The following is a 27,266-nucleotide window of genomic DNA, read 5'->3' as shown; positions in this document are numbered from 1 at the left end:
GGCCGTTCGATGCTTGCTTGTCGCCTCTAGACAGCTTCTTCTCAGCACCAGACGGCATAGCCTCAAGTATCCCAGTATCAGGCGAACTAGCATCTTGGGGTTGAAGAGACCGCCCAGCAGGTGGTTTCGTCGGGGTGAGAGGCGCGGCCATGGAGTCCAGCTGAGACCTGGGCGGCGTCACAAAGCTCTTCTCCGTAGGCCTGAGTCCCTCGTCGTCAGAGCATTCTGGGCTAGGAGGAGCGATGCGCGTTTTGTTGTTGCCGGTCCGCCGTCGGTCAGTCGCCCCAGGATCAGCAGGGTCACAATGACCAGTCTCCTCATCGTCAGAGTCAAGGATACGCCTAGTAGCACCAGAGCGGACCGCCGAAGCAACCGCTTTGGAAGAGTGCTTCTGCCGCCTGGTCGTCTCTTCGATGGTTCTTGCACTATGAGCGGCCTTCCACACCGAGGGGGCTTGATCCACGTCCGAAACTTCGAGAGTTCCTCATCGCTGGCGCCAAAGATATCGTCGCGCATCTTCTTCGAACGAGTCCGACCGAGAGGCTTAACAAGCTTGCTGACAATAGCGGTTGGCACCTGAGCTAACGAAGGAACAGCTGTAGTATCGCTAGTCGCTTTTTGGGTAGATTTTGTTGTTTTGTTCTGAGCGGCGAGGACCTTGCTAGTGAGCTGAGTCTTTGGAGGCGATTCAGGAGCGGCTTCAAAAGTCTTTGCGGTAACGGGCATCGCAGCTTCCTGCGTCTTAGAGTCAATTTGCTTCGCTTGCACCGTAGTACGACCACCGTTAGGTGCAGAAGATACCACCGCTAAAGTGGCGGACACTTGTTCTGGGGCGTCCTCTTGGGGCGTGGCCACGGACAGATCATCACTGCTTTGATTGGTATGGTAGACTGCGAAGGTGTGCGCATCAGCAGTGGTCAATGTATGCGACGACTGGTTTGCATATCGTAGGGAGGTTCGACACACTCACATTTCTCCACGTTCTCGATTCGCTATGAAGGTAGAGTCAGATTTTTGGGTCTCATTGCGATAGCGAAATTTACGCACTTCAGACTGGCTTAGTTCCTTCACTGGCCGACCCTCGCTGTCAAAATCCAAAATAGCCGGAGACCTTGCTAACGACAGCTTGGGTGGGACATCCTTGAGCAATCTCACCTACGCGCCATGATCAGTCGTGCATAAGCGGTACCTCGAAAGGCCCGCAGGGAGCTCTTACGAGTCCTCTGCTGCGAATAGCAGAATAGAACCTCTCGACATCAGCGTTGGAAAGCGCAAAGCTGATACGAAGTTGGCTTGTCTCGGCGCTCTTGACGTAAGCCTTGCTGATCGCGGGAGGCGTCTTCACGCGAATGTCCACAATAGCGGCCTCTGCTTGTCCTGGAGTAACTTCGATCTTGCGTGTTGTATCGTAACGTATTTCCAAGGCTTCACAGTGCTCATCCTACACGACGTATTAGCATATACTCAGCCAGAATTCATCGAGCGAGTTACGTCCTACCCCAATCAATACGTTGAACAGAAAGGCCTTGTCGTCTATGTATAGCTTGTCGCATTGCTTGGTTTCGCCACACGCGTTCACTTTGTCGACGGAGAATGGCTGCGGACTTGAGTATATGTTAGCTTCCGTCGGTGGAGCGCCCCCTCAGCGACCCACAAAGTGATATAGGCCAGTGCGAGCGCGTCGACTATCTTCCTAGATGTCTCCTCCCACTCGTTCGACGGCACGCGCTCCATGAGCTTTGTGATTGTCTGCCCAACGCTGGCATGTTCTGACTGCTGAGGTGAAAGGAACACCGCCTTCATATATGCTGCCCGCTTGGCCTGACCAGACTGAGAATCCTTGGCGGAGGGAAGAATGCGCGCGAATAGCGTGAGAAGAGACTCCAAGGCAAGGTAGTCTAGGGCGCAGATGTTTCAGCACACATCAAGGCGATAGTCGTGTCGCTCACCTTTTGTACGCCAAATCATGCTTCCAAGGCGCTCACTGTGCCGTAATGAGACGGGCTGACCAGTCGCCAGGATAATACTCACCCCCCAAGCACCGCCTTGTCGCGAAGTTTCAGTTGATTCGTGGCGTATGAGGCAGCAGAGTCAGAAAGTAGCGTGTATGCCTTTGAAAGTGTCAGTATACTTCTGCAAGCGCAGATGAGGCGCATATATGCAGTCATGGTACGCACCGTGCACCGTAGGTCAACTGACTGCATGGGTGCGGTAAGCGAAAAGCATATGTCGCAGAGCGTTGGATAGAGGGCGTCAGCAATGGTATCCTTGGCCGAAATACTTCTGTTCTTGTCTTTTTTGTGCAATTTGTATCAGCTGTGTGCTCGTGCAATGTCTGAAGCGTGGCTTGCCTGGTTCGCATTCGTCCAAGAAATCCTTGTGCAGTGGTCAGCTTGACAGCAGACGAGCACCCGTGACCCTAGACTCACCAGGATGCCAGACAACAAGCTAGTCAGTACATCTTCCCATCGTCGCTTCTCCTCCAACAGTTGATTCCCGAGCGCCGTCAAGACTTTCTCATGGTATATGTGATGGAACAGGGCTGAGGCGAACTGCAGCGCAGGTAAAGGATATGCCGAGAATATTGGGACGAGGGGTTGGCGAAGATGCTTAATCAGTTTCTTCTGAGTGTCGTCAGCGGTATTCTGCGGTCGAAGCGCATGTCAGCACGGTAAAGCGTAGGATAGATGCGTACGAACGGCTACAAGCAACGAGGAAACCTGCTGAATTACTTCGACATGCTTCCGTTTATCCTTGATTCTTGATTTTGATATTACTTTCTTCAAGTTATTGAGAGACGCTTCCATCGAGCAAGGCGAAAGAGCAAACCACTGCCGAGAACGAGGAACTAGTCGTTAGCAAAGTCGTGATGGACTGACAACCTGCTGCTTGGCCGCGGGCGAGAGCGCGTCATGCACGTGATCGAGATCAGTGCGCTGAGCGCTGAGGCTCAGCGCTCGTGCTTTGTATGGTCTTCTTTGTGCACTTGAACACTGCGAGCCGCTCGCATACAAACAAATCTTAATGTTGCCTTCTCTAGCAAACCTGACCAGGAGGCCCTTTCTGCCGTTATGCTTGCGAGCACAATCCGTCAAGACCACCTGTCTTAAGGTAACGACTCGGATGCGGGCAGGAAATTGCGTAGATCCTCGCAATCGTTTTGCTGAAGACATAACTACGAGTACGATCCGTTTTTTTCAATGCAAAGTCCCAAATGAAACGCGCGCCTGGTGTGTACTATCAGGCCCATGCTTCGACCACAACAATTGGGGCACGGTCCTCTACGTAACCTCCATTTCCTCCCAGCGGTTGATCGCTCGCATAGTATGATATAGAGTCCAAACGACATTGTTCATCTGCAGTGTGCTGCGTGAATTCCAGTGATTCAATGGAGGCCATCGGTGAATTCAAGCCCGCCAATAGACTTGAACAACAAGACTCAGAGCTCGCGTGAAGATTCAGGAGAAACCGAGAGAGGAACAGGGAGGGGAGTCTGAAAAGGCATGTTAGTAGAGGTTAGTAGCTCGGCAGTGGCAAACGACTCGTGCTTACGGTATCAAGAAACAAGACACATAGTCCATCTCCTAGTGAACCACGTTGACGTCAACTTTGCGATGCACTTCAGATACGGAACTGCGCGACGTACACCATAGAAAGTCAAGTATGCTATCTGCGTCACGTTGAGAGCCGACACTGAGCTGAGAATGTAACAGGACATTTGTCACAGAAGCGTCATTCGGACTCGTTGGAGGACTCACATGAAATACAGTGTCCCTAATGGGGAGTGTTATCCCGAATTCGCGACTACTGAGTGACGAATATACTTGCCGTCACGCAATAGAGTGTTCACAATGGGTGTTCTCACACCCGCACGATCACCCGCTCTCTTGATGGCCCACGTCTTTCCCCAAGTGATCGAGAGGACCAGCAGATCCGCGCATATACTACTGACATCCTTGAGCACTATGCCTAGACGTTCGGTGAGTAGACAAGCAATGTTGCGGGAAAGAGGGAACATGCATCTGTCGATCAGAGTGTCAGTCCGGTTACTGGTGCCAATGAATAGTTACTCACATATAAAATGAGAAATTCGAGACGTTGAGCGAACTTGAGCACATGACGATGCCGGTATAGCTCTGTAGGGAATATGTCGTCTTGCAAAAGAGATACTATAAGGGTGTTTCAGACTGAGTACCTGGAAATTCGATGTGGCATATATTTGAGCAGTCGACTCACCAAGTTACCCCAGATCGTAGCAGAGCTCAGGAATGATACAAGCGCAGTGACGGGCTTGTTGTAACCACTGATCGCGAAGACGCGAAGCGCCGCGAATACTGATAACAGTAAATGAGCTACGGTTGCACTATGTTCCCAGCTCCGGAGACATACCTATTTGCGTTACACACAAAGCGAAGAGGCAGACGTTGATGACTACGTTGACGGTCATGCACCTAAGAATTGATGACATCAGTGCGCGTCGATCGTGTTAAGATATGACCACATCACCCCTTATGCAACGTCAGCTAGTCAGCACGACTCGTACTCTGGAATCCACACACCTTGTGACTGAGCCGGCCCATGTTTGCGACAGTGAAGACGGCATATGCCGATAGCGAGTAGCGATTTGAGAAGAATAATAACTTGGATCCTGTCCGAACTCCCCTCTTCCAGAAGTATCTGATCTCTTTTGAGAGTGATATTGCGTGGTCGTAGAGGACCAGAGCTGCGTACGGAGCCTCATCAACGTGATCATGCACGCGGTAAGTTAGACACTAACCGCATATCGCGACAGTGCAGGAGTTCATTATATGGCTGGTAATGTCAGACGTCAGACATCCCGTGAAAGGCGAGGAAGAAGGTGGTAACACTTACAAGGCAGACAGCGTCGTTGCAGCGACATGCGCAGACGGAGCGACGAACAGACTTGGGTCAGCGGCTGACATTGTACAGCATCAACGATCCTTCGGTTTTCTTCGCTCGAGGTTGTGTGCTTGCGATAGGGTATGCAAAGATGGTGCGGTACTCGGGCTCTCGTCTTTTGACCTAGACCCATTTCCACCTTGTTTTGCGCATGCTAAGGATCGCGCCTTCCTGTCAAGCGCTGCAGAACTGTCAAGCTTCCGAGCGGATATGCGGCGCACAACTTGGATTTAATCGAGCAGCGGCCGCATGCGCCAGTCGTCAGGTTTCGCATCAGCCGACACATACTCAAGCTGTCCTTGAACAACAACTTCGCTCTGTACTAATCAAAGCGGCGTTGCGCCACTCCGAGGTAGTAGCCACGCATTTGGCTCGCGTATGCGCCGACTGCATCCACGTCTATGCAAGCCAAGACTGTTCGCTAGCGTACAACACCTGGCACTACATGTCGCTAGGCGCACACTGTGAATGCAACTGGCTGTAGTCAATCATGAGTAGCAGTAAAGGGTAGCCTCACCTCGGATCACCGCTCGTCGCCGAGTCCATGTCGATCTGTCAGTGATGACCTTGTCCAAACAACCGCTCGTAAATCCGATCCGAATATTGCGGTCAATTGACCGGTCGCATCACGCTTCGTGTGCTTGCGACAGACAGAATGAGGGTCTGGCGAAGATGGTTGCCAGTGAGGGAATTTCAGAAGGGTTCGTGTGGAGACTCAGATTGGCTCGGTTGAGACTTCTACGCCATTATACGGATCGATTCCAGTGGCTTGTAACTTAGCATTATCGATCAGCCATTGGCCTGGCATTGAGGGATAGAATGGCGACTCACAGATACGCGGTGTGATTAGTGCGCGTACGGCTCAATGAGAGTTTCCAATGATGTGGCCCCGAGTAATTCAGCGAATCTTCATTTCGAATGTGCTTCAAGTTGTCTGAATGGTAGATGTCCTGTGAGCAGACGCATTGAGAAAAATTTGCTGGAATATGCGTAGCGTCAGCAATACGGTCCATGCCACGACGTGGCTATGTAGAAACAGGGGCCATGAATAATGATACGCACAGATCGCAGAGTCGAGCGACAATCGGCCAAAAGTAACTCTGCATGTGAGGCGGAGCTGAGCAGCTGTCAAAGGTAGACTCATGAACCGGCGTACTTTGTCTCGTACTTCGCACGTCGGTCCCGATTCTCGCATAACACCGCGGACTCAGAGGCCGCGACAGATTCCCAGTGTGAAGCAGGAGCTGCATAGCCAGATGTGGCAGTGGTACGAGATGATTCTAATAAAACCGTCCGACCCGGGATATGTATGTGAACGTCTGGTTGCACGAGTAGAGGCGCTTCATGCCAGCTCTGGCGAAATTTGACAATGCTTTGACCACTAGGAAGAGCCGGACGAGCGGTCGGACATCTTAAAGATGCTCGTCAATGAGCACACTGCACTTTCTATGATAGTAGTGGCCTCAAGTGAGTGACCGCTCACCTGCATTTAGTGGCTTGACTTACTCGAAGAAATACCTTTTCTTCTGAAATCGAGGCTTATGCTTGGTCATCTGAGTGATGCGATGCCTTGTTCTCGTTAGTAAAGGCTAGCTCAGGACTGAGAAGGTTGTGAACGGATAGCGAAGAAGCTACTACGATCCGTTGGTCGGCGCAGTGGCGATTCTAGCTGAAGCCTTCGCAAGCATGATTGTTCGCACTACGCGTTGATTCTACGATCAATACACGAACAAGTAAGCCTGCAGTCGTCCATAGTATCCCAGACCAGCACTTACCGTTGTGGAGGCGCCGCGTGATGTTCATGGCGAGTCGGTACAGCCTTGTAACTTGAGCGTTTTCTGCCCGAGGAACTCACCAGTATATTGCAGTGACGATGTCATACTCAGGACACAAAGCGCGCCTGTGGCACTGGATGGCCAGCCTCGAGGTGTAATGTCACAAACCCAGTAGCTGGAGGTTCCGGCAGTTGCATTTGGGGCATACCTATTCTCTGTAGGCGATGTGCTACGTATCCCCGACGTGCGAGCTAATGCTCCAGAATGCTGAATGCCATACAATGCTCCCCGCATGATGGCTTATGTACGACTCGTATCCGACACGCAGAACGCGATTTAGTCTTCGAGACAAGATCTATTTCGCATGTTCGCGCCACTTTGTGCAGACCGCAGCGTAGAAAATGTCAAGACGCACTCGTTGAGCGCCAGCAGTCTGAATCTGGATCAATACTACATGCGTGTAAATATCAGCTCACGAGCGCATGAGCCGTAAATCAGGTAGGGTCTGTGGCGACTGCCAGCCATCGTTCAGCATGAATACGCACCAGACCTACATACATACAGGACGATCTGGACGAGCCCGAGCAAGCAGCACCTTTCTGGCCTGGATCCGGTGTGCTTATCGCCCACGCGCATCAGGACCACATGCATATAGCGCTGAGGTTTTCGAAGAAGGCGTGGCTGTGATGCCGCCAGGTGGAAAGTACAAGGTTGCGAAGGCATCACCTTCCAAAAGCAGACGAACAATGGGTGCGATGGAGCCACGTGATCAACACGTGGTAGCCCCGATTTGTCTTTCACACTCCGCCTGATCCACGAGCGCGGTTGTGGCGCTGTCCCGTTGCTCAACCATCCTCCTCATTCCCGCACTGCCTGCATATACTGGGACGCGATTTCCGCGTAATATTCGCTAATTGTCGCCACAGACGTATTTTTGGTGGCCATAAACCTACTCATTGAGGTGGTGAACCCACAAATCGCGCGGTTACTGGACGGTAAGTGTCTCGGCCTGCCCGTTTGGGCGATAACAATGGACTGACTCATAGGTCCATCAGACAGAACTCCGTCCGCGATATTGCCTTTTTTGAACACAACGTTGGCCATTGGCTTGGACCGCCGACATGCCTCACCGCTTTAAAGCCTCGCGCAGGTCGCGTTCGCACGGCGCCCTGTGCAGCTCCCGCTGTAGTCTCCCGCCCGATACTCTCTGTTCCCATCGTCAGACGACGCCTTCGCCGATGGCACACCCAACACCCCGTCAGATGAAATCGCGCGTGTACACGATCTACCAGAACGACGCCCTACAGTCGAGCGAAGTCAACAAGGGCGGCTGGAGGAGCGAAGTGGAGGGTAAAATCGTGGAGGTACTTATCCCCATCGACCAGTTCCTGGACTTCTTTGTGCCCAGCGAGATGGCGATGGTCCCGTCGACGGCCAAGGATCCTTTCAGACTACCCGTGGCGGGTCGGAGTCGGCTATGTACGGGCCTCTGGTACGTGGTGATGGCAGATTAGCATAAGTAACTCGCTGAACATTGTTTAGTGCGCGGGACTGGAGGCGATAGTCGGACACTTCCCAGAGAGAAGCGTCCGTGCTTCTACAACAACGCACACGAGCCGATCAAGTTCCCTTTCCTCCTCGCCGAGCAGGACCAGCATGCGACGAACCGGACGTCGTCGCGTCTTTGCCCGGTCAGACATTCAAATCGTCTCACCCAAATCGCTGGCGGAACATCTCCGTCGTGTTCGAGGCGAAGAGGACGGACAAGGAGGATCCGATGTTATACTGCTCGAAAGTCAACGACGAGACGCTAGTGCAACTATCCAAGAGCGCGCGTAACATCCTCGTCGCCCAAAGCCGGCTGTTCGTTTTCACAGTCGGCATCTATGGACGCCTCGCACGTATCTTTCGATTCGACCACGCCGGCGCTGTTTGCTCGCAGGCATTCGAGTATGAGTCTCACAACGGTGCGGTGCTTCACGAGTTCTTCTGGCGTCTCGTGCATCCGATTCGCAAGGATTGTGACATCGTCGGTGCGGATCCGGCCGTTCAGCTCGCGACTTCGCACCCGCGCGACGTGAAGCCAAAACTGCGCTCCTGTGGCGTTGACGTCTGCGACGAAACTAAGAAGGCGTGTCGCTGGATCACCCTCGAGGGCGCGGACAAGGGCAAGGACAAGAAATATCTCCTCTACGAGCTGATCTTTATCAACCCACGCCTCTTCTCCCGCGCGACGACGATATGGAAGGCTTTGGAGCTCGATGACCATGGCGAACCGACTGGTAAACACGTTGTCATCAAGGACGCGTGGCGTCAGCTCGTGCGGGAGTCGGAACTCAAGTTCCATAGACAGATCCGTACCCACGTCGTGCCGCCGCTCAACTCTTCCGAAACGGCGCTGAGAAATGGGACCGCCTAGATGAGGAGGCTTTCATGGCTGTGTGGAACGCGGAGTGGCGTGGCTTGGCGACAGTCGTGGCGGGTGCCGACCTTGGAGAAGAAGAGGAACTACACGTAGAGGACGAAAACCAGTTGGGCACAGAACACGCTCCGGGATACACCAAGTGAACGGTGCGCACCAATGGTACGAGCGGAGCCATATGCGCCTCGTCTCGGACGTCATCGGCACCCCAATCTCGCAATTCCAGCGTACAAAGGAGATGACGCAGGGGCTTCGAGATGCAATACACGGTGCGCACGCCTCTTGATGCACGCCTCTGGCGACATGTGGACTGACTGCTTATCGTCGTGCGTTTGCAGGTCATCGGCTGGCCTTCGAAGCTGGCATCATGCACCGCGACGTCAGTGAAGGCAACGTGATGCTCACCCAGGGCAGGGGCTTCCTGCACGATCTCGACTACGGCTTCGACTGGAAGGAGTTCCTACGTGACGAGGGCTACGAGGACACGCTGGAGAGCTGGGAGCAGTTTGTCCAGACGAAGACGGGTATCCGGGGAGAAGACATCTTCGGCCCGGTGCTTGCTGCGAACGCTGGGCAAGAGCCGCTCCGTGATACTGGCAACGAGAAGAAAGCTCCACCCCCACGCCCGTTGATCAACTCCAAGGGCGAGAAAGTATGGCCCGTAGAGAAAATTCTTGCGGAAGAAAAGACATCGACGGGCAAGGAGTATTTTGTGAAGTGGAAGGGTTTTGGGGACGAGAAGAACACTTGGGAGCCGATCGAAAACGTCCGGCAGCTCGCAGCGATGTCAGACTGGTTGAGTAGGCCACAAGAAGAGCGCGCCCAACTGTCAATCCCGTACATCAAAGCTCGCGAGGCAGCAGAACATGACGGCGGGGCGAGCAGGGTTGTGTTGGCCAGCGATGCCGTGTCTGGAGGCGAGGCGAGGAATAAGATGGATTTTAAACAGCGTACAGTAAGTCTAAGCGCAATGGGCAGTTTTGACTCGATTTACTCATACTTCCTTGCTTTAGGGCACATTCTACTTCATGGCCATAGAAGTGCTGCGTGGCCGCGGAGTCATTCATCAAGCACGACATGACCTGGAGTCGTTCTTTTGGCTCTTGGTCTGGCTCGTTCTAAGGCACACAAGACACAGTCTCCCCAACACGCACGCTCGGTTGAAAGCCATGTTTGATGGTCCCGATGACCTCTCTTGCGCCGACACTAAGAGAGGCTTTCTAGATACTGAATTTGTTGTCCACGACAACGAACCTCTGAGCGCTCTCCTCGATGAATTCTCGACCCTTTGTGAAGGAAACTTCCACAAGAAGGCTTCGAAGCCAGCCCCAAGCCCGTTGACATACGATGCCGTGCTGGATATTTTTGACCGGGCTCTCGCTCGTACAGATTGGCCGGAAAACGACGCGGCAATCCCTTTCAAGCCTGCCGCGGACAATGACACGGCGTCGCTTCATGAAGCGCGTGACGGGAGTACCTGGATGTCCACCGGCAGTCAAATGACCTCGGGCGGTCAGCATCATCCAGTACCATCCAATATCGCGCCTGGAAGCGGAGTCAATGCCCCTGTGGTGGGACGTCCACTCGCGCGAGGCCAGCGTGGCGCAAGAGGCAGCGGATTGTTGTCTCGCCCACCGGCATGGCCGACCTTCGGAAACGCTCAGGGTGCCGACCACTCGCCCCGAACACCACGTAATGCAAGTGCCGGGCCAGCCTTCGAGCGATGGGCAAGCCCATTGGGACCTCCGAGTCTGGCCAATCTGCCTTCTCCCGAGTCGCCTACGCCGTCGTCACGAAGGGGCTCCTCAGCTCGTTCAGGCGCGTTGCCTAGTATGCCTCTCAGGTTTCGCAAGGCATCCGACGCGCCCCGCGGTTCGTCGTCCAGTCGTTCCAAAGGCAAACATCAAGAGCCGGCGCCAGGGAGGCAGGGAACCACGGCGAGCGGGTCTCGCAGTGGCCGGAAACGGTCCCAAGAGGACCTGATTGGAGCCGACGAGGATCTCGCAGTGGGTCCATCAAAGCGTACAAGGACCCACAGCGAGCTGCCGCGCCGTCGGCTGTCGCGCGGCCCAACTCCAGAGCGATGATGAACGCATGCTTCTGTATTCTATTGTCTCTCCCGAAGAAGGCTGACTGTCTGCATCGCTACGCTCGCATTCTGTTACCCGTGTAGATCGTCTCGTCGCTGGATCGCTGATGTAGTTATATCCACTGTCTGCTGTTGTCTCCTATCCATCCATGTTTCACTAGTTTTATCAACGTCGGCCTGGTTTTGACAGGTCTTGCCGCGACATCAGAGAAGTGTTTGCATTATAAGTATCTCTTTGTTCAGCAACGGAGACTATGTTTGAATGTACCAACTAATGTTGTGCGTACGCAGGGTCGTCGTCTGCTTTACGTCGTACGTCTATCAATGTCAACATTGGGCATGGCAAGGCTATGTCCGCTAATTACGGACAAAGGAGTGACTACTACAAACACCACCGCGACGCCGCCTGCATCCACCATGGTCCCGCCCTAAGAGAGGACCTACCGGACGCGCACATCAATAGGCCATCCGCCCACAGAACCTCACCGTCGAGAGCACATGATAATGATTGTCACTAACGCATTACGGTTCGCACCCTCAAGGCGCGGGAGCACGCGCTCACTCCGGCTTGTCCGTCTCGATGTCCTCCAGCGGTACTCCGTCGTACACACCGTTCGATGGCTTCCGCTGTGCGAGCGGCGACACGAGGTGCTTCACCCAGGTGGAGTGGAGCGAGCGGAGAGGGTTGATCGCAATTGACGGGCGGGGAGGGGAGCGGAGACTGACGCTGTGACATTGACATTGCGACCCAGATGTCGGGGGAAAGCCACATGCTGAAAGGACGGGTTGGTTTCGTCCACCACGGCATATCAAGATGTTTCTCACCTTATTGAGAGGGCCCTGACTAGACGTGCAGAGCTCGTCGGCGTGGACCCCGGACTGACCAGCGGGTTCACCATTTCCTGGGAGCTCGCCGCCGAGCACGAGGCGGCGATCATAGAGCTGACGGCACCGGACGTGACGCTGATCGCGGACGTTCGTCTCGTTCATGAACACTCCAGCGAAGAAGCTGGCGGCGAAGGTGGGCCAGGACATCGGGATGCGCAGAAAGGGCGGGACGTGCAGGAGAAGAAGGTCGTGGCGACACTGAGATAGAGCACCGTACCCCATAAGTACGCGCGACCAGCCTTGCAACGACAACATAAGTACGCCATAACTGCATCTGGCCAAATGTCAGTACTCACTACACATCCGGAAAAGTTCCCGACGTACTGATGGTGCCTCAACTCGCCTGGCACATCCGTGTTGCAGGTCCTCCAACCTAGGTTCTGCCAGCGGTTTCGTAGCACTCATTCAATACTAATGGATTGGGGGACCTCCGAGTCAAATGTGGCTACGGTTCAATTGCGAAGCCGTACGGACATGTAAGTCTCCAGTTATCCAGACGAGCACTCACCGTTTCTCGTAGCTTTGCTTGTCTGTACAGCCTTGCAGACAACTTCGCCATGGCCAAACTGAAGCGTCGAGACTCACGAGAGTCGAGACGTCCAGCCCGAGGGCCGAGGAGAGGACGCGCGACGCGATCATGTGACCGGGCTCTGCGGCTATTGGAGGAGCGGCCCGGCAGTTCTCGTTCAACAGCCACACCGGGCTGGTCTAGGCTGGTCTGCCCTCAATATTGTACCACTGTACTGGCCGTAGACATTCGATATCCATGTCGCTATATAGCCGTAGCATCCCCTCTTTTTCTCTACCCTCTGTCGATCCTCCCGGCCAGAAGCATGCTCTTCCTGCTCCGTACAACCGTGACCAGCCTCCCTTCGAGCGCGGCTCGCTGACCGACGAAGTAAGTCTCGTTCTGGCTATGCAGTTGTTCAAGGTCGTAGGCGATGAAACGCGTATCTGGTATGGATCCTCTACCGCGACTCCATCGCAGCTTGATCCCAGACTTGGACGCTGCATGGAAACCTCCCGTCCTGTACTACGGCTGGTCGATCGGCGATCTCCTCCCAAAGCTCCTCGAATACGCGGAAGAGCACAAGCTCACGAGATACACCGTCATCGGCTATCTAAGAAAGCCTACGACGCCCTCCGGCGAGACATTGTATCTCTCTGACGACTCGGACGGCGAGAGCGACACGGGGAGCGTGCACTGGGGCGACGCAAAGGATGAGGAGGAGGAGGAAGACGGCGAGGTTCGCGTTCAGCCGACTGTATCCGCAGAGAGCGCTCTCTATACCATGGCGAAAGAGGCCGGTGTGAATATGCGTCATCTGCCCGCCTCGAGGCAGCCCTTCCGCGTCCGCGGCGCGCTGCACGCCCCGCATAAGCTCGTCATCTCCGTCTACTCGAATTAGCTTCCGAGCTGGGCTGGGCTCTCCCCGACGCCGAGGTCGAGAAGATGCAGACGAAACTCGGGATTCAAGAGGCGCCTGCATGGTACGTGAGCAATACCTACGCGACATGGAGTACGGTTGCTCCCAGGTGGTGATCGTCCTCGGGCCCGTACACATCCGGGCTCGGGGAGGAAGACGAAGTCACCGTGTCCGAGGCGGACCTCCCGCTGAAAAGTACTCTGGACACCGACAGAAGACTCTGTAGCGCTACCTCCCGCCCCGCCCCATCACCAGCAGCCCGTTGTATCCACATCTGGATTCCCGCCCTCGACCCGGGCCTCCTCGCCATCTCCGCCTGTGCGGGCCGAGGAATGGGCTCCGCCGTCCCCGACGAGGCTGTCGACAGGACGCAGGAGTACTCCGGGGTGAAGGAGACGCGAGCGACCAGTGCCTGGCGTACGAATCGAGTCCTTCGTTTCTATGCAGGTGGTCAACGAGTAGTACTTAGTCGTGTACCTGATGTGGCGTATTTTAATTCCTCAGAGCCTTACAGTGCGTGCGGACTTCGCACGGCAGCCGCCAGTGGAATCATTAATCGTACGCGCTTTTGTCAGTCTGCCTCGTACATGCGGTTGCAATACCGTTCAAGTCGATGCCAGTAAACGCTCAGAAGTGCCCAAGTGCGAGGTCGCAGAATTGTCCGCCAGTACTTGCTTGGCCAGTGCATTCACATGATTCGAGATTCTATGCCCACGAGATTCGCGAATGTCGAGCTGCTTTCCAAGTACCCAAAATGCCTAGAAATACATTCCAGAGAGAACATGGGCAGAATGCGCTATATGCGCAAACGTCAGCGAAAGCCGCCTTCCAGCCCTCGCTCGCTACGTAGATGTGTGAATACGTATGTGGATGTAAATACCGCAGTCCGCGAGTCCGCGTAGGCAGCCCCGCCCCAAACAGCACTCGCCACCTCGCTCACCAACCATAGGGCGCAGCTTCACGGATTGCCCGCAACCCAAGCCACCCAAACCAGAGCGCGGACCTCAATCACTACGGCCGTGTTCCTCAGACCCGGGCGAGCGGCACCGCTGGACGGCAGGTCTGCGCGGCCTCTGGACGGAATCGGGGACGCTCCGCGCGCACCAACACTCCCGAACACGGACCAGGAGGGCGGGACACGGGCGTGGCTCAACCACCATCATTCAACCCTCCCTCATCGAATCCTGCGACACGCCCCTTCCTTTCCTGACTACCTGAAGATGCGCTCCCACTTGCGCATGCACGAGTATGCCTGGTAGTCGAAGCTCCTCCATCCGCGGCACGTACATTTTTTCTTCTTGATCATACCCGGTGTGTGCGGACAATGCGTGAACGGGTGGTGCTCGTACCCAATCTCGTCGAAGAAGTGGATCTGGTTCTTCCGCAGGAAGAGTGCCGCGGCGATGGAATGCACAGGTGCGTCGCCCCAGCGCTGTGGAAACCAAGATAGCTGAGTACATGGACGAACGAAGCAATTGGATGGGGAAGGCGAGACACGCACCTCGTAGTAGAACCCGCCCTTGGCATCAAGATACTCGAAGAACTCGGTGTACGCCTCCCCGCGCCAGAAGTCCATGTTTGCGATCTCGAAGTTGGACCAGACTGGGTGCAACACGTCAGTTAACCTCCCTGAGGAGCGAAACTCGAACTAGGTAACGGGAGACGGTGCGGGGGGAGCGCATCTGGGGACGGCACGCCAAGCAGTTCCGAGTCAGCTTCCTCGACAGGACAACATCCTTGGCTGACAGAGCCCGCGCCAAGCCCCGCACCTCCGCTGCCGCGACGCGTACGGGGAAAGAAGCCATCGCAATGCCGATCGGCCAAGCCCGTCGCCGCCTCGCCCCGCCGACCATCGAAGCTAATAATAGCAGCACTCACAATGGCACAGGTTGTACGACTCGCCCCCATCCTCGCTCAGGTAGCCCATCGCGTTGTCGGGCGCGACGTACTGCGGGTTCTCCTCGATGAAGTTCTTCACCGTCGGCCACAGCGTCGGGATCGTCTTCTCAAACTCGAGCAGCGTGATCGTGAACCCTGCGCGAACGTGAGTGACCTCCATATCATAAGAACGAGCGACGTACCGTAGACCTTGTCGTGCTCCTCCATGTACAAGAACGGATCCTCGTCGACGACGCAGTGGAAGTGGACGTCGGGCTCGACGCGCCAGTACCACTTGTACTGCTGCAGAATCGGATGGCGGTAGAAGAAACCTGAGTTGAAACGGCACATGTTCCGGTACGACACGCTCCCTGCCGCGTGGAGGCGTTCAGCAAGAAAAGCAGACGAGACAGCATGTGGCGCACCTGCATAGATGATATCCTGCTCGACCATCGCGTCTCTGCTCCGACTCGCCTTGTCCTCGTCGACCCAGTCGGGCTGGTACCAGTGCTGCGGAGGGATAAGTGCGAACGTAATCGGACCCGACACGAGCGCGCTCATCTCCCTAGCCCATATGTCAGCACGAGTGCTTTCCGGCGTAGACCGACACTCACTCCTTGAATTTCTTGTCAAATGGTACGTTGTTCAGGAAAAGCCATGGGTACCCGAACTGGCGATTGAATTTTTCCTCGAGATCGCGCACGCTCTGCTTCGCCTTCTCCAGCTCGTTGTTTCTCGCGAGCATAAGTAACGTCGCGTTCGCCCGCCGCGTGCCATTGAACCCCGCCGGTGGGCCGGCGTATTCCGTATTATGCGTTTCACCAAGAATCAGCTTCGGGTCATACTGCGTGGGCTTCGGCTTCTGCGCAGAGGCAGAGGCTGTGGCGTTTGGCGCGGGGCCGTTGAGGGGGGAGGTCATGAAGGCAGAGACGGACGAAAGCAGGTGTGGTGCACGCGCAGAGGATGTCGTCAGTGTCAGACCGATGTATAATAGCGTAACCCCCAGTCCGACGAGCAGAAGGGCGCGAGAGGCACGATTGAGCTTGAGGGTGCGGAGGGGGCCGGGGACGTGTCCGAACGGCATGTTTACAGCGAAATGGATAAGTTACGATGAAAGGAGGGAAGGGGAGGCTGACACTGCGCCTGCAGGATGGACTAGGTTGTAGAGAGGGTAGACGAACAGATGCGAATGTGGCTGACAGTGGTCCAGCGAAGAATGTTCCGCCAGTGTGCGAAGCGGGCGGCTGTCGGCGAAGCCCAGAGGCGGTGAGGCCGAATGACAACGGGGGTCCTGTCTGACTCGCGACTTCCTATCAGCACTCCCACTCCAAAGGCAGCCAAAGGGACGGACATACCAAAGGTGTCAAGTAGGAGGGAGCAGGAAGTCAGCGCATAACAGGAGACTTATAGCGGCTGCGCAGCGGTGGCGGAGAGAAAGGGAGAAGCCGGGGTCTTGTGTCTCAGATGTGCTGGCCTGGCAGGACAGGCGCTGCGCACTGCGCACGCCCGCTCGCTGTTCGCGAAGGGCTGCGCGCGGCTCCATTCGGTCACCCCAGAGACGATGACGCACTCCCATCTCAGATCGGGTGGCGCGCCCCTCAAATAGCCGGCGGGGAGGCCCGCTCATTCGCGGCTATTAATAGCGCCTCCGTCGGGCCCGGTTGGGCTGCCTCTCCGTCCACATCCGGACGGGAGACGGAGACACTGGAGACCACGCAGCGACGGCGTTCCCAGCGTTCAAACGTTCACAAATGACAGCGTACTCACACTGGTCTCGAGCAGCGCACGTTCCTACGTCTGGACACGCCTGAGATCGTGGCGTGTTGCAGGCGGACCGCTCGACACCGCGTTCATCTCAGAGGTAGTCGTCCGTCTATGCAAGCATGTCAGCAGCTGAGCGTTCAAATGGGCACTGTAAGCTCACTGATATCATGACTCATTTAAGCGGATATAAGCAGTCTCAGCGGATTGGCAACGGCGCGGGACTGGAATAGCACGAGAAAGACGGGCGTAGGGATATGGGGAAACGGCGTGTGCTCGGGCGATGCATCCTCTTCGCGTGAGAGGGGAGATAGTGGGAGGGGAGGAAGGGACGGGGTCGACCTTCTACCCGATACCGAGGCCTATATATACACCGGGCGTGGTCTCTGTGAAGAGAGAGGTGAATAAACCTGCGCACGAACTAGCACAGCAAGTGTCAACTACCATCCCAATGCGGTCATGCTATGTCGTCATGTCTCGAGATCGCATCGATACGAGGATGGAGCTGACGGCGAGTGAGCTTCGGATTCTTCACGGGACTTTCCGCTCCTCTTTGCCGCGACTGTAGTGCGACTGTCCGCATTTGGGCTGGCGGCCGCGACCAAGGAGACCGACGGCGCGCAACCACAGCTCTGCGCGACAACGACGTATCTGCACTCTGGACCAGCGTCCATTGGAAACAGCTTCGAGAACGTTTCTACTTTGATCTCAGAGCCGTTGAGGCCGAGGTCCATTGTCCGAGTCGCGTTCGCACCGGTACAACGAATTCAACTGACAGCAACTGAACTTAAGTCCTGCACGCTCTTCGAACTCTTCATGGAACATCCCAAAGATCATCCGTATCGGGCTGGCGGGTGCGACGCACGTCAGAAGGTCGACGCAAAGTGGCAGTTCCTCATCAATCTCCAGACCGAGCTGCTGAAGCGCTGAGGAGTGTCGTAGAATACGTCCTTCTTTAGTCTCGGCACCGTCGAAGGTCACTTATCGCTAGTGTCAAAAGGTCTTCAATGTTCAATATCTAACTGCGAGGCAGGTTCTGGCATACTTACCAGAACCAGGACCAAACACTCAGGCCGAACGAGAGGCGAACAACACCGCACGTTCAAATCTCGGGTTGTGGGGCACGAGCATCCAGTATATCCGGGGAAGGGGGGCACGAAGACGCGACGATGTGCCTAGATCTCGTTCCTGCAGTTGCTGTACTCAAGCTCTCCCGTAGAATTCCAACTATCGGAAAGAATTGGGTTCCAATAACATCACACTGTGCAACGTACGCATTTAGGTGCCGCGTCCGTATCCAGTACGCCCCCCGTGAATCGTCCTCAGGAACTTGAGCCTGAAGTCGTGTTCTTGTTGTTGCAAGATGTACACGAGGGGCTGCGCAAGGGCCGTCCCATCACGCCCATCATGGGTGAGGCGAATACAAACACTGTTCCCACTTCCGCAGCAGTACCCAGGGGCTGGCAGTCCAGTCTAGCCTGCACTCGAGCACTTGGTGCACGAGCTCCCCATGATCCACGCGACGAAATTGACTGCGATCTTGATCGCACTTGTTCATAATGCGGTCGAGCCTAACGCGCGTGCGGTCCGCATAGAGCCCTGCACGCCATCCCTCACTCGAGCGCAGAGCCGGTCTCCGAGGGCATGTACGGCCTCGCCGGCGGGAAGTCCTTCAGCGGCTCCCTACACACCGCGCACAGAGCCCGTCAGTCAGCCCTCGCCAGATGTCGCGAAAAGCGCACGTACGTCCGCACGTCCCACACGTCCTCGCTGCTCTTCTCGACCCGGCGGCGCGCCCACCACTCCGCGCGGCGCCGGATCCACGCGTCGCGCCGCTCCTCGGGGTGCAGGCCCTTCAGCGACATGCAGAACTTGAACTCCGCGAGCTTCGGCCCGCAGACGGACATGTGGCCGTAGCGGTAGAGCGAGGTGAGCTGCTTGCCCACGACTGCGCGCGCGGCGGGGCAGGTTCAGCGGGGAGTGGGGTGGGCGGGGAGGGGGACGTACTGTTGCAGGAGAGAAAGTCGTCGAAGAGCGTCATGCACCCCGGGATGTCGTCCGGCGTGGGGTGCACCTTGCGGAGGTGCGCTTCCTCCTGCTTCACCGCCGTGTCAAAATCGACGGTGGACATGGTCGCGCAGGGCAGATACGGCCTCGGTCGTGTGCAGAGCGGTGAAAGGTGCCAGACTTGTTTTGGACAACTCGAGTCCTCGACGCAGACGCCTCGCTCTGAGTTGACGGCGAGCCAATCGCTGGATCGATCACGTGTGACACTATGTGCGCGCGTCCTCCGACGTGCGACGTGCGTCGAACGGATGTATTTTGACTTGCTGGAATTAATGTTTTGTCACAATATTTAGCCTGGCAAAGTTGGACAGTATTGATTTGGTCTCGGTGCTCGTTGGTAAAAATAATCCGTCGCATTCGCCTCGTACATGATCCATTGGACTATGGTACACTATCCTACTCGTCTGCTCCCGTACGAATGGGCCATCGGTTGGCCATCGGCCAAGACATCATAACAGCCTGAATACTCGCGAATGAGTTAATGTCAAGCCATCGCGATCAAAATACCGGCGCCACGTACCATCAAACTGGCTTTCCTTGGATAGCAGGAGACAACACATTAATCACCACTTAGGAGCAACCCTACTCCATGTCGAATCGATGTTGCTCACGTACCATGCAGGCGCCTCTTGAATCCCGAGTTTCGTCTGCATCTTCTCGACCTCGGCGTCGGGGAGAGCCCAGCCCAGCTCGGAAGCTAATTCGAGTAGACGGAGATGACGAGCTTATGCGGGGCGTGCAGCGCGCCGCGGACGCGGAAGGGCTGCCTCGAGGCGGGCAGATGACGCATATTCACACCGGCCTCTTTCGCCATGGTATAAAGAGCGCTCTCTGCAGATACAGTCGGCTGAACGCGAACCTCGCCGTCTTCCTCCTCCTCTTCATCTTCTGCGTCGCCCCAGTGCACGCTCCCCGTATCGCTTTCGTCGTCCGAGTCGTCAGAGAGATACAGTTTCTCACCGGAGGGCGTCGTAGGCTTTTGCAAATAACCAATGACGGTGTATCTCGTGAGCTTGTGCTTTTCCGCGTATTCGAGGAGCGTCGGGAGAAGATCGCCGATCGACCAGCCGTAGTACAGCACGGGAGGTTTCCATGCAGCGTCCAAGTCCGGGATCAAGCTTCGATGAAGTCGAGGTAGGGGATCAAGCTTCGATGAAGTCGAGGTAGGGGATTCATACTAGACACGCGTTTAATTGCCTACGACTTTGAACGACTGGGAAATGCGTATTAGTCAGGGACGAGACTTACTTCGTCGGTCAACCAGCCGCGCTTGAAGGGAGGCTGGTTGTACGGAGCAGGAAGACCCTGCATCTGGCCGGGAGGATAGACAGAGGGCAGAGAAAAAGAGGGGATGCTACGGCTGTATAGCGACATGGATGTCTACGGCCAGTACGGTGGTGTGGCAGACCAGCCTGGTGTGGCTGTCGGACAGGTGTCGCGCCTCCGGGTGAGCCACAGAGCTCGGGCACATGATCGCGTCGCGCGTCCTCTCCTCGAGCTGGACGTCTCGACTCTCGACGCTTCAGTTTGGCCATGGCGAAGTTGTCTGCAAGGCTGTACAGACAGGTAAAGGTACGAGAAACGGTGAGTGCTCGTCTGGATAACTGGAGACTTACATGTCTGTAGTACGGCTTTGCAATTGAACCGTAGCCACGCGCACATTAGACTCGGAGGTCCCCCAATCCATTAGTATTGAATGAGTGCTACGAAACCACTGGCAGAGCCTAGGTTGGAGGACCTGCGAGACGGATGTGCCAGGCGAGTTGAGGCACCATCAGTACGTCGGGAACTTTTCCGGATGTGTAGTGAGTACTGACATTTGGCCAGATGCAGTCATGGCGTACTTATGTTGTCGTTGCAAGGCTGGTCGCGCGTACTTATGTGGTACGGTGCTCTATCTGAGTGTCGCCACGACCTTCTTCTCCTGCACGTCCCGCCCTTTCTGCGCATCCCGATGTCCTGGCCCACCTTCGCCGCCAGCTTCTTCGCTGGAGTGTTCATGAACGAGACGAACGTCCGCGAGGGGCCGATCAGCGTCACGTCCGGTGCCGTCAGCTCTATGATCGCCGCCTCGTGCTCGGCGGCGAGCTCCCAGGAAATGGTGAACCCGCTGGTCAGTCCGGGGTCCACGCCGACGAGCTCTGCACGTCTAGTCAGGGCCCTCTCAATAAGGTGAGAAACATCTTGATATGCCGTGGTGGACGAAACCAACCCGTCCTTTCAGCATGGGGCTTTCCCCCGACATCTGGGTCGCAATGTCAATGTCACAGCGTCAGTCTCCGCTCCCCCTCCCCGCCCGTCAATTGCGATCAACCCTCTCCGCTCGCTCTACTCCACCTGGGTGAAGCACCTCGTGTCGCCGCTCGCACAGCGGAAGCCATCGAACGGTGTGTACGACGGAGTACCGCTGGAGGACATCGAGACGGACAAGCCGGAGTGAGCGCGTGCTCCCGCGCCTTGAGGGTGCGAACCGTAATGCGTTAGTGACAATCATTATCATGTGCTCTCGACGGTGAGGTTCTGTGGGCGGATGGCCTATTGATGTGCACGTCCGGTAGGTCCTCTGTTAGGGCGGGACCATGGTGGATGCAGGCGGCGTCGCGGTGGTGTTTGTAGTAGTCACTCCTTTGTCCGTAATTAGCGGACATAGCCTTGCCATGCCCAATGTTGACATTGATAGACGTACGACGTAAAGCAGACGACGACCCTGCGTACGCACAGCATTAGTTGGTACATTCAAACACTTCTCTGATGTCGCGGCAAGACGTCGACCAGTCAAAACCAGACCGACGTTGATACAATTAGCGAAACATGGATGGATGGGAGACAACAGCAGACAGTGGATATAGATACATCAGCAGCGATCCAGCGACGAGACGGTCTACACGGGTAACAGAATGCGAGCGTAGCGATGCAGACAGTCAGTCCTCGGGAGAGACAATAGAGTACAGAGGAGTGCGTTCATCATCGCTCTGGAGTTGGGCCGCGCGACAGCCGACGGCGCGGCAGCTCGCTGTGGGTCCTTGAACGCTTTGACGGACCCACTGCGAGATCCTCGTCGGCTCCAATCAGGTCCTCTTGGGACCGTTTCCGGCTACTGCGAGACCTGCTGGCCGCGTATCCCTGCCTCCCTTGCGTGGGCTCCTGTTGTTCGCCATCGGAACGGTCGGGCGACGAACCGCTGGACTTGCCTGATGAACCGTCAAACACGGGCATAGGCAAAGTCAATGCGGCGGAATAGGATGAGGTCCCCCTTCGTGACGACGGCGTAGGCGACTCAGGAGAAGCCAGACCCGGCAGAAATACGGGTGGGCTTGCCCATGACGCGATGGCTGGCCTCGATCCAGAATCCGGAGTTGCAAGCAGCCCACCGCCACCTGAGCCCCGCTGGCGCTGTGCCGGTGGTAGTTGCGCTGCGCTGTTCGAAGGCACATTATTTGTGTTTCGAAGAGAACCAGAGAGTTGTCCTCGGCTGTGCTGGGCTTGTGAGCCCATCTGACCTGACTGCAAGGCGCTCCAAGGACGCTCTAAGCGGGCTGGCTTCTCGTCGCTAGCGTCGGCAGGCTTGAATGGTATCGCCTCGTCGTCTTCAGGCCAGTCATTGCGCTCAAGAGCATCATCAAAGATTTGCAGCACCCTCTCGTACGTCACGGGACTAGACGTTGCCTCACCCTCCCAGGCGATGTTTTCACGACACAGCTGTGCGAATTGACGGAGTAAATCGCTCAGAGGCTGGTTGTCTTGCACCCGAAAGCTCTGCATCAGCCAGCCTATCTTGACCATGGCGCAAGTTTCGTCGGAGGGCAGATCGAACAAGGCTTTCAGTATGTCGTGCGTATTTCCTCGACTATGTCTGGTATGCCTCAGAACAAGCCAAACCAAGAGCCAGTAGAATGATTCAAGGTCATGTCGGACTTGATGGATGATCTTCTTGTTCAACACCTCGATGGCCATGAAGTAGAACGTGCCCTGTACCACAGAAACGTAAGTCGAACGAATAAAGCCATACTTGGACGCAGACTTACTGTACGCTGCTTGCATTCTAGCCTCGTCTTTTCGTCGTCTGCGCGGACTGCGTCGGTCACCACTACGTTCGGCCTGGCCCCCTCATGAGGCTCTTCCGGGTCGCCGCAGTAGTTAGAGGAATGTTGTTTGGACATTCGAGTGCGGTCTTCGAGCGGCCGGCTCAGCCAGAGTGACAGGGCCACACAGTTCCGAACGTTGGCGAGAGGCAGCCACAAGTTCGACGCATGCCCAAAACCCGCCCATTTCACCAGATATTTCTTTCCGTTGGATGTCGGCCGTTCCGCGAGTATCGCCTCGACAAAATACTCCTTCTCGCCCCGCCGATTAATGACCGCACGTCGCTCAGCAGCCTTCCCCTTATTTTCATGGGTGTGCGGCTGCACTGGCTCTGCAGCGGGCGCGGGGACGTCCGCCCTCGGTATACCCTTCTCAGTGAGCACATATTGCTCCCAGCTCGCGATGGTATCCTCGTAGCCCAACTTGTGCAGGAAATTCTTCCAGTCGAAGCCGTAGTCCAAATCATGCAGGAAGCCCCTGCCATTGACGAGCATAACGTTGCCTTCGCTAACGTCGCGGTGCATGATGCCTGCTTCGAACGCCACTTGATGTCCTACAAGCACACAACAAATGGAAGTTAATCGCCCGTATATCACAGGAGCGCATGGCGAACTTAGTACGTACCGTGAATCGCGTCTCGAAGCCCCTGCGTCATCTCTTTCGTACGCTTGAATTGCGAGATTGGGGTGCCAATGGTATCCGATACGAGGCGCATATGACTCCGCTCGAACCATTGGTGTTCACCCTGGCATTGGTGAACCCCAGCACGCGTCCGATGTCCGACTGGATCCTCATCCTCTATGTGGAGTTCTTCCTCTTCTCCTAGGTCGATACCCAGCGTGACTACCATAAGACCAGACCATGTCGCATTCCACGCAGCCATGAACGCGTCCTCGTCCATGCGTTCCGATCCCTCATCTGCCGCTGCCGGAGGCGCAGGCTGCGACGCGACGTGCGTACGGATTCGTTCATGGAACGTCAGTTCCGACTCCCGCGCAAGCTGGCGCCAAGCTTCCTTGATGACGACGTGATGACCAGTCGGTTGGCCGCTTTCATCGAGCTCCAAAGCCTTCCAAATCATCGTCGCTCGGGAGAAAAGGCGTGGGTTGATGAAGATCAACTCGTAGAGGAGGTACTTCTTGTCCTTGCCCTGGTCCGCGCCCTCGAGGGTGACCCAGCGACACGCCTTCACAGTTTCGTTGGTGAATTCAACACCACAGGAAATCAATTTCTCCTTCACGTCGTTGCTCGGGTGCTCGGACGGGAACCGAACGGATGGATCCGCCCCGACGATGTCACAATCCTTGCGAATCGGATGCACGAGACGCCAGAAGAACTCGTGAAGCACCGTGCCGTTGTTAGACCCGTACTCGAACGCCGGCGAGCATACAGCGCCTGCATGGTCGAATCGAAAGATACGTGCGTGGCGTCCGTAGATACCGACTGTGAAAACGAACAGCCGGCTTTGAGAAACGAGGATGTTACGCGCGCTCTTGGATAGCTGCACTAGCGTCTCGTCGTTGACTTTCGAGCAGTATAACATCGGATCCTCCTTGTCCGTGCTCTTCGCCTCAAACACGACGGAGATGTTCCGCCAGCGATTTGGGAAGAGGATTTGAATGTCTGACCGGGCAAAGACGCGACGACGTCCGGTTTCGTCGCGTGCTGGTCCTGCTCGGCGAGGAGGAAAGGGAACTTGATCGGCTCGTGTGCGTTGTTGTAGAAGCACGGACGCTTCTTCTCTGGGAAGTGTGCGACGATCGCCTCCAGTCCCACGCACTGAATAATGTTCAGACAGTTCCTTGTGCTAATCTGCCATCGCCACGTACCAGAGGCTCGTACATAGTCGACTCCAGCCCGCCCACGGGTACCCTGAAGGGATTCTCGGTCGTCGACAGGACCACTGCCGCCTCGCTGGGCACAAAGAATGCCAGGAACTCTTTGATGGGGATCATCATCTCCACAATTTTACCATCCACCTCGCTCCTCCAGCCGTCCATGTTGATTTCGCTCGTTTGTAGGGCCTCGTGCTTGCGGATCGTGTACACACGCGATTTCATCTGACGGGGTGTTCGATGCGCCATTGGAGGAAGTGTCGGCTGACAATGGGACCAGAGAGTATGGGGCGGGAGACTACAGCGGGAGCTGCACAGGGAGCCGTGCGAACGCGACTTGCGCGAGGCTTTAAGCGGTGAGGCATGTCGGCGGTCCAAGCCAATGGCAAACGTTGTGTTCAAAAAAGGCAATATCGCGGACGGAGTTCTGTCTGATGGACCTATGAGTCAGTCCATTGTTATCGCCCAAACGGGCAGGCCGAGACACTTACCGTCCAGTAACGGCGTGAATTGTGGGTTCACCGTCTCAGCGAGTAGGTTTATGGCCACCCAAAAGACGTCTATGGCGACAGCTAGCAGGTATTACGCGGAAATCGCGTCCCAGTATATGCAGGCAGTGCGGGAATGAGGAGGATGTTGAGCAACGGGACAGCGCCACAACCGCGCTCGTGGATCAGGCGGAGTGTGAAAGACAAATCGGGGCTACCACGTGTTGATCACGTGGCTCCATCGCACCCATTGTTCGTCTGCTTTTGGAAGGTGATGTCTTCGCAATGTTGTACTTTCCACTGGCGGGCATCACAGCCACGCCTTCTTCGAAACCTCAGCCCTCTATGCATGTGGTCTGATGCGCGTGTGCGATAAGCACACCGGATCTAGGCTACCAAGATGCGGCTCGTCCAGATCGTCCTGTATGTATGTAGGTCTGGTGCGTATTTATGCTGAACGATGGCTGGCAGTCGCCACAGACCCTACCTGATTTACGGCTCATGCGCTCGTGAGCTGATATTTACACCCGTGTAGTATGCATCTGGATTTCGACTGCTTGCCCCAATGAGTGCGCTTGAATACTCTAGTAGCAGATTGTAACACTACACCGTAAATTAGGTGACCAGTCAGTCAATCATCAAGAGAAACCATGAGAACACCATACGCACAGAGAATGATATAGATGAGGACGTCACAGCCGGGGAGGAAACGGACTCCATTCGGACGCCATATTGCTCACGTACCAGGCAGGCACCTCCTTGATATCGAGTACCTTCTGCACCTTCGCAATATCGTCGTCTGGCACGGCTTGATCGAGCTCGTAGTTCGAGTAGATGGAGATTGCGACGTGATGAGGCTCATGTAGCACACCACGGAGACGGAACGGCCGGGTGTAGGGTTGAAAGTGGCGCACACGGACACCAGCCTCTTCGACGATCGCCCACAGGGCATTCTGTGCGGAATTGGCCACGTCCACGCATACTTCTCCCTCCATTTCTTCCTCCTCATTCGTCGGATGCACACTGCCCAACTCCCCTTCATCGTCGGAATCATCAGAATCAGATGTGTTCGCGCCGGACGGAGTCACCGCCTTCGAGATTCCCTCCATGACAGTGTGGCTCAGAAGATCGTGCTCCTCGGCATACTGCAAGAGTTTAGGCTGGAGATCACCGATTGACCAGCCGTAGTACATGACGGGTGGCTTCCACGTCACGTTCATGTCAGGTATGAAACTGCGATGGAGCCTTGGTAGCGGGGCCATGCTGCATACGCGCTCGACAGCCTGAAAGTCTGGATTAACAAACGAACTCCTCAAATCAAATCACGAACCTACTTCTTCGGTTAACGGGCTGCGTTTCAAAGGAGGCTGGTTATAGGGTTTCATGAGTCGTCGCCGTTCGCCTGGGGGATCTATAGATGAAAGCGCAAAGGAAGCGATCATAGAACTGGGGAGCGACATGATGGTCAACGTCTTGAGTACGTCGAGTTCGACGGTGAGCGCTAGTGACTCGGTAGTACATACACGCCTGTGGCTGCTTGGTGGCTGCACCTATTACAGTGTTCGTCACCCGCCCATGTAATGTTTGCACTCGTCCCTCGTCGCCATCGATGACCTGACTCTCAGCAGGTCAC

General features: G+C 55.8%; 10 protein-coding genes across 10 annotated transcripts; 3 read left to right on the top strand and 7 right to left on the bottom strand.

The window, feature by feature from the left end:
* Nucleotides 1-2,027: 2,027 nt before the first annotated feature.
* B0H18DRAFT_883766 (uncharacterized protein) lies at nt 2,028-2,807 on the bottom strand (the record flags this gene model as incomplete). The annotated part of the gene is made up of 3 exons (XM_048040995.1): nt 2,028-2,288; nt 2,412-2,645; nt 2,700-2,807. The coding sequence occupies 3 exons, from the start codon at nt 2,805-2,807 to the stop codon at nt 2,028-2,030; spliced, it is 603 nt and encodes a 200-aa protein (XP_047888363.1).
* Nucleotides 2,808-3,175: 368 nt separating this feature from the next.
* B0H18DRAFT_1034388 (uncharacterized protein) lies at nt 3,176-3,775 on the bottom strand. Its single transcript, XM_048030241.1, has 4 exons — nt 3,759-3,775; nt 3,647-3,698; nt 3,553-3,584; nt 3,176-3,493 (listed from the first exon to the last, which is right to left on the bottom strand). The coding sequence occupies exons 3-4, from the start codon at nt 3,579-3,581 to the stop codon at nt 3,241-3,243; spliced, it is 282 nt and encodes a 93-aa protein (XP_047888362.1). The 5' UTR covers nt 3,582-3,584; nt 3,647-3,698; nt 3,759-3,775; the 3' UTR covers nt 3,176-3,240.
* Nucleotides 3,776-4,503: 728 nt separating this feature from the next.
* B0H18DRAFT_1034387 (uncharacterized protein) lies at nt 4,504-4,812 on the bottom strand. The gene is made up of 2 exons (XM_048030240.1): nt 4,778-4,812; nt 4,504-4,723 (listed from the first exon to the last, which is right to left on the bottom strand). The coding sequence occupies exons 1-2, from the start codon at nt 4,803-4,805 to the stop codon at nt 4,524-4,526; spliced, it is 228 nt and encodes a 75-aa protein (XP_047888361.1). The 5' UTR covers nt 4,806-4,812; the 3' UTR covers nt 4,504-4,523.
* Nucleotides 4,813-8,322: 3,510 nt separating this feature from the next.
* Nucleotides 8,323-9,496, top strand: B0H18DRAFT_848887 (uncharacterized protein; the record flags this gene model as incomplete). Its single annotated transcript, XM_048039581.1, is given in 4 exon segments — nt 8,323-9,052; nt 9,115-9,226; nt 9,238-9,386; nt 9,456-9,496. Coding segments are annotated over 4 exon segments (1,032 nt in total), but the record flags the coding sequence as incomplete, so codon positions are not given.
* A 240-nt stretch (nt 9,497-9,736) lies between these two features.
* B0H18DRAFT_844459 (uncharacterized protein) lies at nt 9,737-9,922 on the top strand (the record flags this gene model as incomplete). The annotated part of the gene is made up of 1 exon (XM_048039537.1): nt 9,737-9,922. A coding segment is annotated over one exon (186 nt), but the record flags the coding sequence as incomplete, so codon positions are not given.
* Nucleotides 9,923-12,983: 3,061 nt separating this feature from the next.
* B0H18DRAFT_1034381 (uncharacterized protein) lies at nt 12,984-13,638 on the top strand. Its single transcript, XM_048030239.1, has one exon. It carries the CDS (start codon nt 13,036-13,038, stop codon nt 13,501-13,503), a length of 468 nt encoding a protein of 155 aa, XP_047888358.1. The 5' UTR covers nt 12,984-13,035; the 3' UTR covers nt 13,504-13,638.
* A 607-nt stretch (nt 13,639-14,245) lies between these two features.
* B0H18DRAFT_1034377 (nucleotide-diphospho-sugar transferase) lies at nt 14,246-16,802 on the bottom strand. The gene is made up of 7 exons (XM_048030238.1): nt 16,755-16,802; nt 16,014-16,694; nt 15,825-15,964; nt 15,603-15,770; nt 15,400-15,555; nt 15,023-15,123; nt 14,246-14,953 (listed from the first exon to the last, which is right to left on the bottom strand). The coding sequence occupies exons 2-7, from the start codon at nt 16,481-16,483 to the stop codon at nt 14,732-14,734; spliced, it is 1,257 nt and encodes a 418-aa protein (XP_047888357.1). The 5' UTR covers nt 16,484-16,694; nt 16,755-16,802; the 3' UTR covers nt 14,246-14,731.
* A 1,831-nt stretch (nt 16,803-18,633) lies between these two features.
* On the bottom strand, nt 18,634-19,405 carry B0H18DRAFT_35230 (uncharacterized protein). Its single transcript, XM_048037705.1, has 3 exons — nt 19,168-19,405; nt 18,907-19,108; nt 18,634-18,843 (listed from the first exon to the last, which is right to left on the bottom strand). The coding sequence occupies exons 1-3, from the start codon at nt 19,289-19,291 to the stop codon at nt 18,774-18,776; spliced, it is 396 nt and encodes a 131-aa protein (XP_047888356.1). The 5' UTR covers nt 19,292-19,405; the 3' UTR covers nt 18,634-18,773.
* A 2,559-nt stretch (nt 19,406-21,964) lies between these two features.
* B0H18DRAFT_1034360 (uncharacterized protein) lies at nt 21,965-25,944 on the bottom strand (the record flags this gene model as incomplete). Its single annotated transcript, XM_048030237.1, has 6 exons — nt 21,965-23,196; nt 23,253-23,863; nt 23,935-24,880; nt 24,955-25,089; nt 25,140-25,492; nt 25,881-25,944. The coding sequence occupies 6 exons, from the start codon at nt 25,942-25,944 to the stop codon at nt 22,192-22,194; spliced, it is 3,114 nt and encodes a 1,037-aa protein (XP_047888355.1). The 3' UTR covers nt 21,965-22,191.
* On the bottom strand, nt 25,938-27,098 carry B0H18DRAFT_35208 (uncharacterized protein). Its single transcript, XM_048037702.1, has 3 exons — nt 26,964-27,098; nt 26,303-26,916; nt 25,938-26,236 (listed from the first exon to the last, which is right to left on the bottom strand). Exon 2 carries the CDS (start codon nt 26,893-26,895, stop codon nt 26,326-26,328), a length of 570 nt encoding a protein of 189 aa, XP_047888354.1. The 5' UTR covers nt 26,896-26,916; nt 26,964-27,098; the 3' UTR covers nt 25,938-26,236; nt 26,303-26,325.
* Nucleotides 27,099-27,266: the final 168 nt, after the last annotated feature.

The sequence above is a fragment of the Fomitopsis serialis genome (assembly GCF_022376445.1).
Source record: "Fomitopsis serialis strain Sig1Antser10 chromosome Unknown B0H18scaffold_101, whole genome shotgun sequence".
Lineage (NCBI taxonomy): Eukaryota > Fungi > Basidiomycota > Agaricomycetes > Polyporales > Fomitopsidaceae > Fomitopsis > Fomitopsis serialis.
The sequence above is the reverse complement of the archived record's forward strand: the minus strand, read 5'-3'. Positions and strand labels throughout refer to the sequence as shown.

Coding starts and splice junctions, on each gene's coding strand:
- B0H18DRAFT_1034388 (XM_048030241.1), bottom strand. CDS start 3,581: ATGGACTATGTGTCTTGTTTCTTGATACC. Junction 3,494..3,552: donor GTGTCTTGTTTCTTGATACC/GTAAGCACGAGT, acceptor ATGCCTTTTCAG/ACTCCCCTCCCTGTTCCTCT.
- B0H18DRAFT_1034387 (XM_048030240.1), bottom strand. CDS start 4,805: ATGAACTCCTGCACTGTCGCGATATGCG. Junction 4,724..4,777: donor CTGCACTGTCGCGATATGCG/GTTAGTGTCTAA, acceptor CTCCGTACGCAG/CTCTGGTCCTCTACGACCAC.
- B0H18DRAFT_1034381 (XM_048030239.1), top strand. CDS start 13,036: ATGAAACGCGTATCTGGTATGGATCCTCTACCGCGACTCCATCGCAGC.
- B0H18DRAFT_1034377 (XM_048030238.1), bottom strand. CDS start 16,483: ATGCCGTTCGGACACGTCCCCGGCCCCCTCCGCACCCTCAAGCTCAAT. Junction 15,771..15,824: donor GCAGGATATCATCTATGCAG/GTGCGCCACATG, acceptor TCCACGCGGCAG/GGAGCGTGTCGTACCGGAAC. Junction 15,556..15,602: donor GGAGCACGACAAGGTCTACG/GTACGTCGCTCG, acceptor ACGTTCGCGCAG/GGTTCACGATCACGCTGCTC.
- B0H18DRAFT_35230 (XM_048037705.1), bottom strand. CDS start 19,291: ATGTCCACCGTCGATTTTGACACGGCGGTGAAGCAGGAGGAAGCGCAC. Junction 19,109..19,167: donor CGACTTTCTCTCCTGCAACA/GTACGTCCCCCT, acceptor CCGCGCGCGCAG/TCGTGGGCAAGCAGCTCACC. Junction 18,844..18,906: donor GACGTGTGGGACGTGCGGAC/GTACGTGCGCTT, acceptor CGCGGTGTGTAG/GGAGCCGCTGAAGGACTTCC.
- B0H18DRAFT_35208 (XM_048037702.1), bottom strand. CDS start 26,895: ATGGCCCCGCTACCAAGGCTCCATCGCAGTTTCATACCTGACATGAAC.